Consider the following 13,552-nt stretch of genomic DNA (forward strand, 5'->3'; position numbering starts at 1 on the left):
CGGGAGGGGGGGTTGGGGGGTGGCAGGATGGGGTACTCGTTTATGGTAATGCCCAGCTTTTCATGGGTGATTCCATGAAAGTGCTGGCTGTTGCCATGGTATTTGCCAGGTGAAGTGGGCGCCGGGGGGCAGCTGACATCACCAGATGTCAGCTGCCCGCCTATTTCAGTCCGAAAGTGCACACATATATAAGTGACCTGAGAGTCACTTTAGATATGCGTGCATGCACCACATCTTTTGATGGTCATCGACCATCAAAATATGTTGGTGTTTCCCCGCAGCCAGCAAATGAATGTCTATGTTAAACATCTATTCGCAGCCAGTACATGCAAACACATGCTGCGAATGGGTGTCGGCCAGGCCACCAATCGCAAGGCGGGTTTGGTGGTCTTGCAAAGCTGTGAATTCTCAGAATAACCCCCCTAGTACATCTCATATTATCTACATGCATTCAGTTGTATTGTGCTTTGTTTGATTTTATATTTCTAAATAAGTACACATTATATGTAATTTTAATATGGAATTCCACATGGTTTATTATTCTTTTATATTGTTTAATTCAAATGATTTACTTTTAGAAGAAGCCGTTCCTATTTTATATAATTTCTTAGTTGTTTCAAGACAGTTACACAGCCAGCGTTAGTACATCTTTGGTTTCTGTGTACAGTAATAGGCTAAGGAACACAAGCAATGATACATTCGTTATAAAGATGGGCAGAACATACTTTGTATCCATCTACTGCAGATTCATTGGATAACGGCGTCACGTGTTGCCAAGTGATGATATACTGGGAGCCAGACTTCACAGCACTTATAATTTGAGGTTTCTGACTTGGAGCTGGAGGAAAAAAGGTCCAATATAAGTGTGTGAGCACAAATAAAAACTAAGATAATCAGGTTACAGTTCTAAAAATGTTGTAATGCATTAACTGAGAAACAGATGCAGACTGATAAGATATAAAATATCTGTTTCATAATCAATGAAAATATATACCTCATAGTAGACCACAACATTAAAACCATAGTTGAGTTTGGTGATGATAAATATATTTGAGATCTACTCCTCCCAAGATATAACATTACAAAAAAGTTCAGACAAGAAGTGGTACCACAAAAAAGAGGACTCGTCTCTAATATTTTTCTTTTCCCATGTTTCTATCTGACACTATGGGGGAGCTAGTGGAGAAGTTGTTCATGACAACCAATCAGCTTTGAGGTAACATTTACAAAGTTCATTTGATCAAATTATATGTAGCAGCTGATAGGTTGCCATGGGTATTAATTGTTAGAAAAGTGACATTATTAAATTATTAAATGTATGCCATTTAAGCTTGATAATGTGGTAGCACGATGTACATTTCTATATTGTTTTCATACAATATCTCTGTACAATCGAACAATGTTTACAAATGAGTGTGACAAACAAATATGTAACAAATATACACAGCAGAATTGAAGTATTAATAAGTGGTTAAAAGGCTAATATATCCACATGCAGTGGCGGAACTACCGAGTGTGCAGCTGCTATGGGGCCCGGCGGCTGGGGGGGCCCCATGGACAACAAGCAATCCCCTGCACCAACCTGTAGTTTTAGTATTTTGTTAGCCGCGTCAGCCACCTGCATTTGCGCGCCATCCCCTGGGAGCATGAGGTGTCGTGCGGGGTCACGCAGGTTGCGCAGTGAGGGAGAAGCCGGGCGGGTAGCGCCGTGAGGGAGAAGCCGGACGGGGAGAAAAGCAGAAGAAGTGAGACACTCAGAGTCTGCTGGACAGGCTCTGGAACGGAATGGAACTGAAGGTTATCCGCCCCCGCTGCCAGCAGAGTGCCTGGGGCTGGGACATAGTGAGGAAGAAGGCAATCTTGCAGGCTGCTGCTGGTTTGCTTGGTTGCAACAGCAGCAGTTATATGATTATATTGAAAGCATAAATGTAAAAGTTTTATTTACAGTTTTCTTGTGGGTTTTTTTTTAATGTGTTCTTTTATCTGACCTATACAATGTTAATGTTTGCTGCCATCTGGAATGCTGTGACTATTCACAGGCGGTGATTGTACCATTAGAAATTAATGGAGCGATCACCAGTTACAAGTAGTCACAGGCCGGCGCAGCATGCCGCATCGCAGCAAACATTAACATGGCTACATTGTCCTGCAGCGGCTTGGGGGAGCCCGCACCGGCGGGGTCTGCGGGAAGTGTCACCGCTAAGATGATGTTTGCAGAGTGCAGTCTGTTTAAGTACTGGGGTTAATCACTGGGGCTTGCTGTGCCGCAAGAGTCCACCCCCCATTTGTTTTTAAGTTCCGTCCCCGGTATATTGACAGCAGTCAGGATACTGACTGCCCGGATGCTGACCACATCCCATATATAACAGGCATTATGGTGTGTGACATCTTGTGTGTTGCGCATTGATGCATGTGGTATAATGTGTAAGGAGAAATACAGTGTGTCACATATTGTGTAAGGGCATTGCAGTGTGTCACATGATGTGCAATGGGCATTGTGGTGTGTTGCATATTGCTTAAGGGGCATTGCGATGTGTTGCATATTGTTTAGGGGTATTACAGTTTGTCACATAATGTGTAAGGGGCATTGTGGTGTGTCGCATAATATGTAAGGGGCATTGCAATGTGTCACATATTGTGTAAGGGGCATTGCGGTGTGTTGCATATTGTCCAAGGGGCATTAAGGTGTGTCACATGTGTAATGGGCATTGCGGTGTGTTGTATAATGTGTAAGGACATTGTGGGGGGCCCCATTATAAATTTTGCTATGGGGCCCACAAAGTTCTAGTTACGCCTCTGTCCACATGGGGCCTGGTGGAAACAGTTGTCTGTTATTGTGCACAAAATTCCAGCAATTAATATTTATTAAACAAACGGCAAGAAGCATTGACAAGCAGCAAGTTATAAGCAGTTTGCTAGTGAGGGATACCTTCATCAACAAATCCCTGCAATATCAGACTTCCGCTGACCACCATGTACATGTGTGATTGTGTGATATCAGTATTTATATTTAGATCACATGATTATCAAATTTAGAGATTTTGGTTACAAATATTTGCAAATATATGTGAAGCCCTAAAGCCAATCATCGAGGCCTCTCTGTCTATCGGGAGTCTCTATTGCTAAATCTAGGTTCATGGTGCAAATTAATAGGAGTAGCAATAAAGTCTGCATACTACCAAGTAGATACGCACACCTACTCTGTGAGATTGTACTCTGTAAAGTTGTAGGGCAGACACTGTGTAGTTAAGCTAGGTGGCACACCATATCCTGGTAGCTATGCTACTGTAGTCAGAAGCCTGCTTGTGCTTAGTTTCAGGTGCAGTGGACAACAGTGCACTGTTCATTATCAGAGCGGCCTGAAGGTAAAAGCATGTGGAGTAAGGTACAGTAAGTGCACAAGTACACCTTACCACACTAGCCTCCGCCTCACACACTAGGACAAGTAAAGGATACCCGTCAGGTATTTAGGCAAAAGTAGGTGTAACATACAAATCTGCACATGTGTATACGTGTGCACTTAATATCTTAAGTGTGAAACCATGATAGGGTTTCATACTTAAGACACTGTACATAATTTTCAAATATTTCAATGAAGCAACAAAATAAGTGTGTTGATGATTGGCCTTACGTGCTTTGCTGGTGTGGAAATTAAAGCTGTGGCTTCTAGGCCCATCGCCTGCACTGTTGTATGCACATACATCTGAGTGGTAGATGGTATTTGGCAACAATCCTTCAATCTTGACTACTGTATCTAAACTTTCCAGCTGTAGTCTGTGCGCTGCAGTTTGTTTGTCTTGACTGCGCCAGTAACGGATCTGTAAGCAAAAATGATATTCATTCAAAGTACTTCTTGCCAAAACAGACATGTGAATTTAGATTGGAGAGAAAAGAACTTGTAAGTGGGCGGCCCCTCAATAACTATTTGGTGGTATAGATTAGTATATTTAAGGAGGGTGTGCTACCACGGGACATCGATTTATCACAACAGAACTTATGGACAGGAAGAAATGTCACTTTGTGGTGCACCTTTAGGAGATTTTATTAAAATGTAACCTTTATTAATACATGGTTAAAAATATAGCGAAATAAAAGACACAAAACATGAAAAACATACACAATATTTAAAAAAGGATATAAATTATCCTTACAACGCGGGACCCCACACCGCGTGGGGGTGGGGTTTGGGGTCCCGCGTTGTAAGGATAATTTATGTTGAGATAATGTGTGAGGTGAGTCTGGGTGTTGTAATGTATATTATAAAGCCATGTATGTAATTCATTGTGGCTTAGTAAAACAGAATTTGACAAATACATGCCCTTGTGTTACTTATTTGTAAATGATCCAACTAGAAATCTCACCTGGTATCCAAGAATAGTCTGCCCAATCACTGGCTGCCATGATATAGTTACTTCAGTAGATGTTGGTATTCCTAAAACTTTCATTCCTGTAGGGGGTTCTGTGGGAGCTGGGAAGAGACCAGGAAAATAGATAGCTCAAAACCAGATAGAGAAGTGAGAAGATATAGAAACATAGAATTTGATGGCAGATAAGAACCACTTGGCCCATCTAGTCTGCCCCTTTTTTAAACATGTTACCTCAAACCATATTTGATCCTTATTTTTTGTAAGGATATCAATATGCCTATCCCAAGCATGTTTAAATTGTACTACTGTATTTGCCTCTACCACCTCTGATGGGAGGCTATTCCACTTATCTACTACTCTTTCTGTGAAGTAATTCTTCCTCACATTTCCCCTGAATCTTCCTCCCTCTAGTTTCAGTGCATGTCCTCGTGTTCTGTTGCTCCTCTTCCTGTGAAGAATGTCTCCCACCTGTACCTTCCTCCCTCTAGTGTCAGTGCATGTCCTCGTGTTCTGTTGCTCCTCTTCCTGTGAAGAATGTCTCCCACCTGTACCCTTGATATATTTGAACGTTTCTATCACGTCTCCCCTTTCCCTTCTCTGCTCTAAAGTATACATATTAAGTTATTTTAGTCTTTCCTGGTACGTTTTGTGATGTAGGCCATGCACCATTTTAGTTGCCCTTCTTTGTACAGTCTAATATACATACAAGACATACTGTAAGAAATGGCTGGATAACCAATGGTAATTAAATCCTTAACATCATTTGTAAATTCAATTAAAATGTCACTTCTTGGCCCAATGATGGAAAGATATGTGTGTGGATGTTGTTTGTAATATGCAGACAATGCTCATATGCCCTGTAATTTCATTTGTTTAATTAAAGTATAGAATAAATATAAAAATAAAATATAAAAAATAAACTTTAGTTTATTTATGTTACTGAATATCACTTTGACCTAATATAGGGGTTCTAGCTGCTCTGACCACCATTCCACCATGTAAGGTAAGATGTGCCGAGGATAGCAGAACAGCTTCCTCCTCATCATTGGACAGAGGGCCTTATTCAGATCTGATTGCAGTAAAATTTGTTCTCAAAATGGGCAAAACCATGTGCACTGCAGGTATGCATGTAACATGTATAGAGTTTTGTGAGTTATTTTGTTTCTGTGCAGGGTAAATACTGGCTGCATTATTTTTACACTGCAATTTATATTTCAGTTTCAACACACCCCACCCAAATTAAACTCTCTCTGCACATGTTACATCTGCCCCACCTGCAGTTAACATGGTTTTGCACATTTTGAGAACAAATTTGTACTGCGATCAGATCTGAATAAGGCCCTCCGTCCAATAATGAGGAGATAGGGGTTAATTACTATGCTACCAGCTATACTGAGAATAGAAAATAAACACACCTTGTACCCTCTGATATTTACGTATAATGAAATAATCACAATATTCAGAGTTACACTACTGCAGAATATAGTGGCTATGTGTTTTGTGTTTCTTAACTTGTGTTATACTCTATGTACTTTGTATGTGTCATTCTTTATGTGAACATTACAAGTTGTAAACTCAGGTCTAACATCTTATCTGAAAAATAACCCAACACATTTCTTTTAATTGTACATAAGCAGGGACAGAAATGTTCCTTCTTACCTTCATCTGCTGAATAAATGATAGCTGTGCTGCTGAACGGGCCGTCTCCAATTTTGTTGAAGGCCTTTACTTTTACTTGAAACTGGGTAGCGGGAGTAATGGTGTCATCTTTATGTACATAGCGGCCACTTTCAGGATTGGTAACTGTTACTTTCCTCCATTCGTTTTCAGTAAAAGGTTTAAAGGCAACGATATAGCCAAAATTGTCCCCATAATGATACTCCCGTGCTAAGGGCTGTAGAGAAAAAGAACTATGTAATCCCCATATCAATTATACACTGTCTTGCTGATACGTGTTATTAATTGTCCTGCTGCCTTATGCTTTAATACAAATAAACCATTGTTTCAATATTCTATTGTGTTAGGAAGAAATGGCTATCCAGAGAGTACGGTAGGATTGATCGGAAGGGACAGAAGGAAGGGGCACGATGGTGAGGGTCTGCGCATGTGCGGATATGCGCATGTGAAGGCCCCCTGTGCGAACACCCTCGCTAAGTATCACACTTGATGAGTCATTTGCAATGCATGAAAACGCTGGGAGTCCTCCTGGGAACACAGTCGGGCCTATGCCTGCTGGAGGTGGGTGGATGACGCCACATGACATTGCTGTGTGTGGAGGGTTTGGTTGGTGTTTTGGTGGTGGTGGGGGGGGGGGGATGAGAACATTCTCATTTATGTTTATTTTGTCTGAATGATGTGACCACAGTCTTTTGGTACCCCATGTATACTATCATAACCTTTGCCTCACTCCACTACACTGCACAAAGACTTATGGGTTCAGGGACCTGAAGCCACACACCCTGCACCGCATGATTTTACACTCTGACCGCCATGTTTCCAGTTATATATTCAGAAAGATAACTAGCAAAGAGAGTTTTTGTTCTCCCTCTTTTAAATATATCGCTAGAAAGAGTGCGACTGGCCTGAGGGGTCTGCTGAGCAGTCAACAAAGTCACCCAATGGTATTACAATTGAAGATGCATTATATTTTGTACTGGGGGAATTTTGAAAAACAAGCAAATGAATAAAGGAGCCCATACACGCTCCGTTGTGGTCCGGCTCCGTTCTGTACTATGCGATGCGCGCTCCCGCGCATCACATAGTACAGTACAAAAAGAATGTGCTGCACATACTTTTTGTACTAGCTACACATCGTATCGGATCGCAGTGCATGCTCAATGCATGCACAAGGCATGCGATCCGATACGATGTGTACTTTAAAAGTACATAACGGAGCCGCAAAACGGAGCATGTATGGGCTCCTTTAATCTGCATAGGAATATTATTTATATCTATCTATACTTACCACCCATGTTACTGTGAGCTCTCTATTGCTTCCACCTCCTCCTCCAACATCAGCAGGAGCAACATTGGGAGCTGTAACAAAATCACATACGCTCAAGTACAAATGCTAATATTTTTACATACGGAATAAACACAACAAACTGTACACAAAACTGAAAAGACATGTGCAATATTGTCATTGGCGGTCAAGTTTAACCACTTACCTGGCTAAGAAATTGTCATTTTTTATTAAATTCATAAAATTTACGTAAAACTTGTATAGCTAGAAATGACTAAAAAAATCTGCAGGGTTTTATTTTTACATATTTTGATAAACAGTACAAAGTCTAAGGTCTTGAAATAGGGGGAGACTATTCACCAATGCTCTATCCATATATTATTAGCTTAATTACGCTGGCGAAAGTAATAACAGCCCGAGTGTGGTTTTCGTCTAAATATCCAACGCTTGTAAAATGGAGAGCACTGGTCAATGAGGTGATGAAACATGAAAAATATATGTTCTACTCTAGAAATTCACATAAGAAATTTCACGATAAGTGGGACAGATGGCGGAACTCGCAAATAGTAAGCATAGGAGATGAAGAGTTAATGGCAACGTAAAACAAAAAGGCATAGTGCAAGCAAACAGTGTTGAACATCAATGCGACAAAACTAAATTAAACTAATATAATACAATACTGCTCGCGACTTGATAACTGTGATAAAAACATTGATACAATATAGTGACTTGGTGAATAATGTCTAAGGTATATGTATATTATTTATGTATGTATGTAAGTTATGTCAATGTGATGTAAAGGGAATGTATCGTTGTATGATGTTTGTAAATTTTATATGAAAAAGATGAAATAAAGACTATTGAATTTAAAAAAACAAAGTCTAAGATCACACTTTCTTGTTTCTTTTGGGGTCAATCTAGTTGACTCGGCAAGATGCAAGGATTGCAGCTCACCTAGCACCAGAGATGTCGCCCGCCCGAATGTGGCAGAGGGTAAGAAGATGGGACGGGTGGCTGACGAGTAGCCATGGGAATCCCCGGCGTTTTATGGAGACACCCATAAAACAATGGGCGTTCCCCATCCCGCTCTCGTCAACCCCCGGCCCGCCCCGATGTTTGCAAAGGGCTTGTCGAATATGCAAGCCGCTGAAGCCATTTGCAAAGGCCATAATAGGACATGCATATGCGCAGTCCCACAAACATCAGGACTGGGCTGAACTCGCAGGAATCCGAGTCAATCAGAATGACCCCCTTTATGTGTTTTCTTGCCCCTTTTATCTCTGTGAGCAGCAAACAGCACATGTTCTTGATAGGTTTTCAGTCTACTCCTCTGGAAAGTGCTTCTCAGATTGCTTAAATGGTTTGGAATAACCCCAGTTTGAGATCAAGGCCTCTGCTAAATGGTCATCTTTAATCAGTAGCTCCATTACCAAACTGCAGATTTTTTTGTATAAAACAATATTTGGTCCACTAAGTGGGTCAAATTTGTTACCCTTTTTATAATATATAGGCAGTTTAAAGATGTTTATCTGAACAAAAAAACTAAACCCGTTCTGACATTGAAGTCAATCAAGCGCTTTAACTGTGGTTGTGCATGCTCTCTGTATTCCCACAACCTTTGTGTTGTTGACTGCCTATAAATATAAGATGCGATTTTGGTCCTTTCGTTTTCTTATTAAAATGGGGTTGGGATCATTTGGTCTACAGCATGATGGTCGACAGTCATTAGGTCGACATGGGAAAAGGTCAACATGGGTCTAGGTCGACATGGGAAAAGGTCGATATGGTTCTAGGTCGAAAGGTCATTAGTTCGACAGTGTCTAGGTTGACAGTCAAAAGGTTGAAATGGGGGTTTTCACAGTTTTTTGACCCGAATGTCAACACAGTCGACATGGACACAGTTTAAAGTGCACCGCATCCCCTCGCATCCCTCGTTGCGCTCGCAATGCTTAGGGCACACTATTTTATTCTCCCACCATGCCCTAGTGGATGGTAGGGCATGAAATACCGCCTGTCGGCACATGTCGTCTCAAATAACAAAAACCCCATGTCGACCTTTTGATTGTCGACCTAGAGCATGGGTCTTCAAACTGTGGCCCTCCAGATGTTGTGAAACTACAAATCCCAGCATGCCTTGCCACAGTTTTGCTATTAAGGGAGTGTTAAAACTGTGGCAAGGCATGATGGCATTTGTAGTTTCACAACATCTGGAGGGCCACAGTTTGAAGACCCATGACCTAGACACTGTACAACTAATTACCTGTCGAACTAATGACCTGTCCAACTTATGACCTTTCGACCTTTTCCCATGTCGACCTTTTCCCATGTCGACTTAGACCCATGTTGACCTTTTTCAAAGTCGACCTAATGACTGTCGACCATCATGCAGTAGTCCAAATGACTGCATCCCATTAAAATGCTATGATATCTCCCCTTTGTATAGAGGTAGTTTCTAGTTTGACCATAAAATAAAACTGCTATATTGCCAGGCCACAGTTTTATTTGACTGGTGTTCAAAATTGGGGCACATCTGTTTCCACAAGCAAATCTTCTTATTTACTAGAGGTGATATAGATTCCATTATCAGCATTGCTATCACTAATGAAACATTCTGTCTGAAGTGTAGTCACAAACAGATAAGGATTCCAGCTCTATCGTATGGGGCCTACACACGTAGGGATTTCGGACAGCAATTTAGCTTAGGCGATTTGCTTTCAGCTTCATGGAATCTAGATCGCTCAGAAAGTGGCAGCGATGTGCCAGCGATGTGCGCCAGCGATTGTGCTAAGCGATTAAGCATAAGAGATTTCAAGTTTAGCAAGGGAAAGAAAAAAGGATCGCTGATCACTATCGTTCATTTCACAAAAACACAGGCCTAAAGATTTATTTATCTTAATTTTGCCTATATGCTTACAAACTTCTTCCCTAGTTAAACAAGTATTAAGTAACGGGACGCTATCATATGACCATTGCCCTCCTCTTGCACGGTTACAAATTATTGGAATGAATTACCATCACATGCTGTATTCCAAACTTACCAGCTCCCTCTGTTCTAATTCTTGAGGATGGTATACTTGGTTCACCGATTCCTAATGTATTGGTTGCTGTAACACGAAATTCATACTCCATCCATGGAATTAAATCTATTAGTCTTGCCGACTCCATATTTCCTTCAATATTGGGAATTTCTAAATAAAGAATGTAACATTACTACCTGGATAAAATGTGCAATATGTGATCTGTTATCCAGAAACCATTGATGCAATTCTGAAACCAGAAACACTTGCTGATACTTTATGATGTGATACATAATGACATAAGGGAATATGTACTAAGGTTCAGAGAGAGATAAAGTGGACAGCTACTAACTGCTATGTTACAGGCTGTATTTGGAAAAATGACATGAGCTGGTTGGTTGGTAATTTGGGGTAGGTGTATGAAGCAGTGATAAGGGAGGAGAAATGAGCCAGAGGAGAAGTGGCCCATGGTAACCAATCAGCTGCTCCGAATAATTTTATATCATCCAAATTGTAGATGTTACTTTAATGCTGATTGGTTGCCATGGGCCACTTCTCTGGCTCACTTCTCCTCCCTTATCACTGCTTCATACATCTACCCATTTTTCTCCTTCCAAATTATCTCTATCCAAAGCTTAGTACATAGCTCTTTACATCATTAAGGGGCTGATGCTAAGTTGAACATACACCAGCTCTCACACTGTGATTACCTGTACTTAGGACCTTATTCTAATTCAATCGTTCCCCTATGTGAGTGATGTTTTGCATCTGCACATGTGCAGACACAGGGTGCGAGCGGGCACGGCGAACTACATGATTGGGAGGCGTGGGGTGGTGGCTGGGGGCATAGCCCATGGGAACACCCAGCGTTTCATGGTCGTTCACATGGTAATCGGCCAGTGATTAGGGGGCGGGGAGCAGGCAGCTGATGTCAGCTGCCTGTCTGTTTCCCGCACAGGGCAATCGCATATCTACACATGACTGCAGCAGACTAAATGGTTTGTAACTGTGAATTGCTGAGTAAGGGTGACAGAATGATGACTATTAGCAAAACTAAGGGGGACATGGTATCTAAACAGTGGACAAGCGGTGAAGTTGCCGATAGCAACCAATCAGTTTCTAACTAGCATTTACCAAGTATATTCTATAAAATGACACTGATTGGTTCTAATGGACAACTTGTCCACTTCTCCCGAGAGGTGTGCACATACAGGCAGAACATCCCTTAATTGGATCTGCCCTTAATAATGTTAAGAGTGCCTGCCGCTTATTTAATCATATCTCACAGTGTAAAAGTACCCCATTAATAGAACAGTTACATTTTTTTATTGACTCATTATAATTATTACATTTCCTATTTCAGAAAATTCTGGGGAAATGTGAAATGATTTAACATTGAGGTTTGGATGAAACAGATGGTTAAACATACCTGTCTTCACATCCTTCCACTCCTCTGACAATGGATTTCTAGCTTGAATAATATATTTAGAAATTGGCTGATGATTGTCTGTCCCGCTACTCCAAATGAGTTTTACAGATGTATCTCTCACTTCCTCTGTCCTGACTCCTCCTGGAGGACCGGGTGGACCTTGTAAATAAATATGATTTTTAAGCACAAAATATAGTATGTAGCCTCTATAACTGGGGTAGCCGACTCCAGTCCTTGAGAGCTACCAACAGTTCATGTTTTCCTTCTCCTCGCAGGTGCACTCATTACTGACTGACACATTTTAAAAGATCCACATGTGGAGCCAATTACTTTACTCGTGATTCTGTGAGGAGACCTGGAAAACGTTAACTGTTGGTAGCTCACGAGGACTGGAGTTGGCTACTCTGCTCTATAGCAACAAACATCAAACTATCTGCAATCCAATGTAATCTTATTAATGAAAGAATGCACAGTTCTCTTTATAAGAGGCCGAAAAAGCAGTAATGACAGCTGTTCATTTACTAATTTTTTGGGTCACATTATAAGCGATTTGTTAGAGGAATTAAAAAGTGAAACGTTATCTTTTTTTTATACACCATAAATTATATATTGAATGAGAATATCTGTCCACTTAAGGCAGCACTGTCCCAGTGTCATGTATAGGTATATGATAAAAAGATGTTTCCAGTGAAAAATGTAAAATGTGTGCATAGTGAATTATCCCTCAATTATTTATATAAACAGGTATTCTGATTTGCATAATGCTTTAATCCTTTAAGTGACAAGTTAATTTGTCAAAATAGGTGTGAAATTTGCCAAGCAAACATTTTTATTCATCATAATGACCTGTAATGTAGACCTTATATAGGAAATATAATTTTTTTTACACATTTTTTATTTGTTTATATAACAAATGTGAGCAACGCTGGTATTTTTAGCGGATATATAGCAAATCTCTCACAGAGATGTTGGCACTCAAAGAGTGAAGTCAATCTTCGTGTTAAATGGGAGTTCTATTGAAGATGGGATGTTGCCATAGCAACCAATCAGATTCTACTTCTTATTTATTTATCACCTTCTAGAAGATAATAGAATCTTCAATAGAACTCCCATCATTAGTAAGTTACCCCTTCAGTACTTGTGGACTGATTACTGCAGCCAATTCATGTGGCTGGGGTGTCATTTTCTGTTTTATAAGCTGATACTGTACATAACAAGTTTGCATTGAAAAAGTAATACTGCCTCATGTGCAGATGACTCGGTGCCATACTTTTGAATAAAGCACCAAAATAATGGCATGGGTGATCGCAAGGTATATAAATGCAAGAGGCATAGGGTGTGTGCAATGTGAACCCCCCCCCCCATGACTCAAGATTCAGGGTTTGACCCATCCTTACGATGTGAAAGGGGTATGATTGATGTACCAGAATATTACATTCTATTACTTAATTTAAATAAGTTCAGAGGGAATTGCTTGCTGAGCTAATTAGTAGAATAGGGAGGGATAGCAATGGTAAGAGGATGGTGAGCTAAGGATAGCAATGAAAGGAGACAGTTGCATTGATTACTGAAATTGTCTCCCTGCAGGTATTCACAAATACAGAATCTAACCCTGCAATCACTTGCTGCTCTGCTCACTTAGCCCCCCCCCCCCCCCCAATGGTTACCTGTACTCTGCTATATTCAATCTAAAAGAAGATTATTTACACATAAGGCTGGTAATCAAACTACACCATTATACATCTCTTTGCATATCTTCAAATATCTCCCTACCTGT

At 40.6% G+C, this 13,552-nt stretch overlaps 1 protein-coding gene across 3 annotated transcripts in view; it reads right to left on the reverse strand.

The window, feature by feature from the left end:
- The window catches only part of CNTN1 (contactin 1), a 144,635-nt gene that overhangs the window by 9,954 nt on the left and 121,129 nt on the right, over window positions 1–13,552 (reverse strand). For all 3 annotated transcript variants that reach the window (XM_083182702.1, XM_083182700.1, XM_083182701.1), the window contains 7 exons: window positions 11,776–11,934; window positions 10,368–10,517; window positions 7,333–7,403; window positions 6,027–6,261; window positions 4,362–4,468; window positions 3,632–3,818; window positions 726–838 (listed from right to left, as the gene is read on the reverse strand). In XM_083182702.1, the coding sequence (XP_083038828.1) occupies window positions 726–838; window positions 3,632–3,818; window positions 4,362–4,468; window positions 6,027–6,261; window positions 7,333–7,403; window positions 10,368–10,517; window positions 11,776–11,934 (1,022 nt within the window). The remainder of the gene's footprint in view (window positions 1–725; window positions 839–3,631; window positions 3,819–4,361; window positions 4,469–6,026; window positions 6,262–7,332; window positions 7,404–10,367; window positions 10,518–11,775; window positions 11,935–13,552) is intronic.

Source organism: Crinia signifera, chromosome 4, assembly GCF_055691185.1.
Source record: "Crinia signifera chromosome 4, ASM5569118v1, whole genome shotgun sequence".
NCBI classification, from domain to species: domain Eukaryota; kingdom Metazoa; phylum Chordata; class Amphibia; order Anura; family Myobatrachidae; genus Crinia; species Crinia signifera.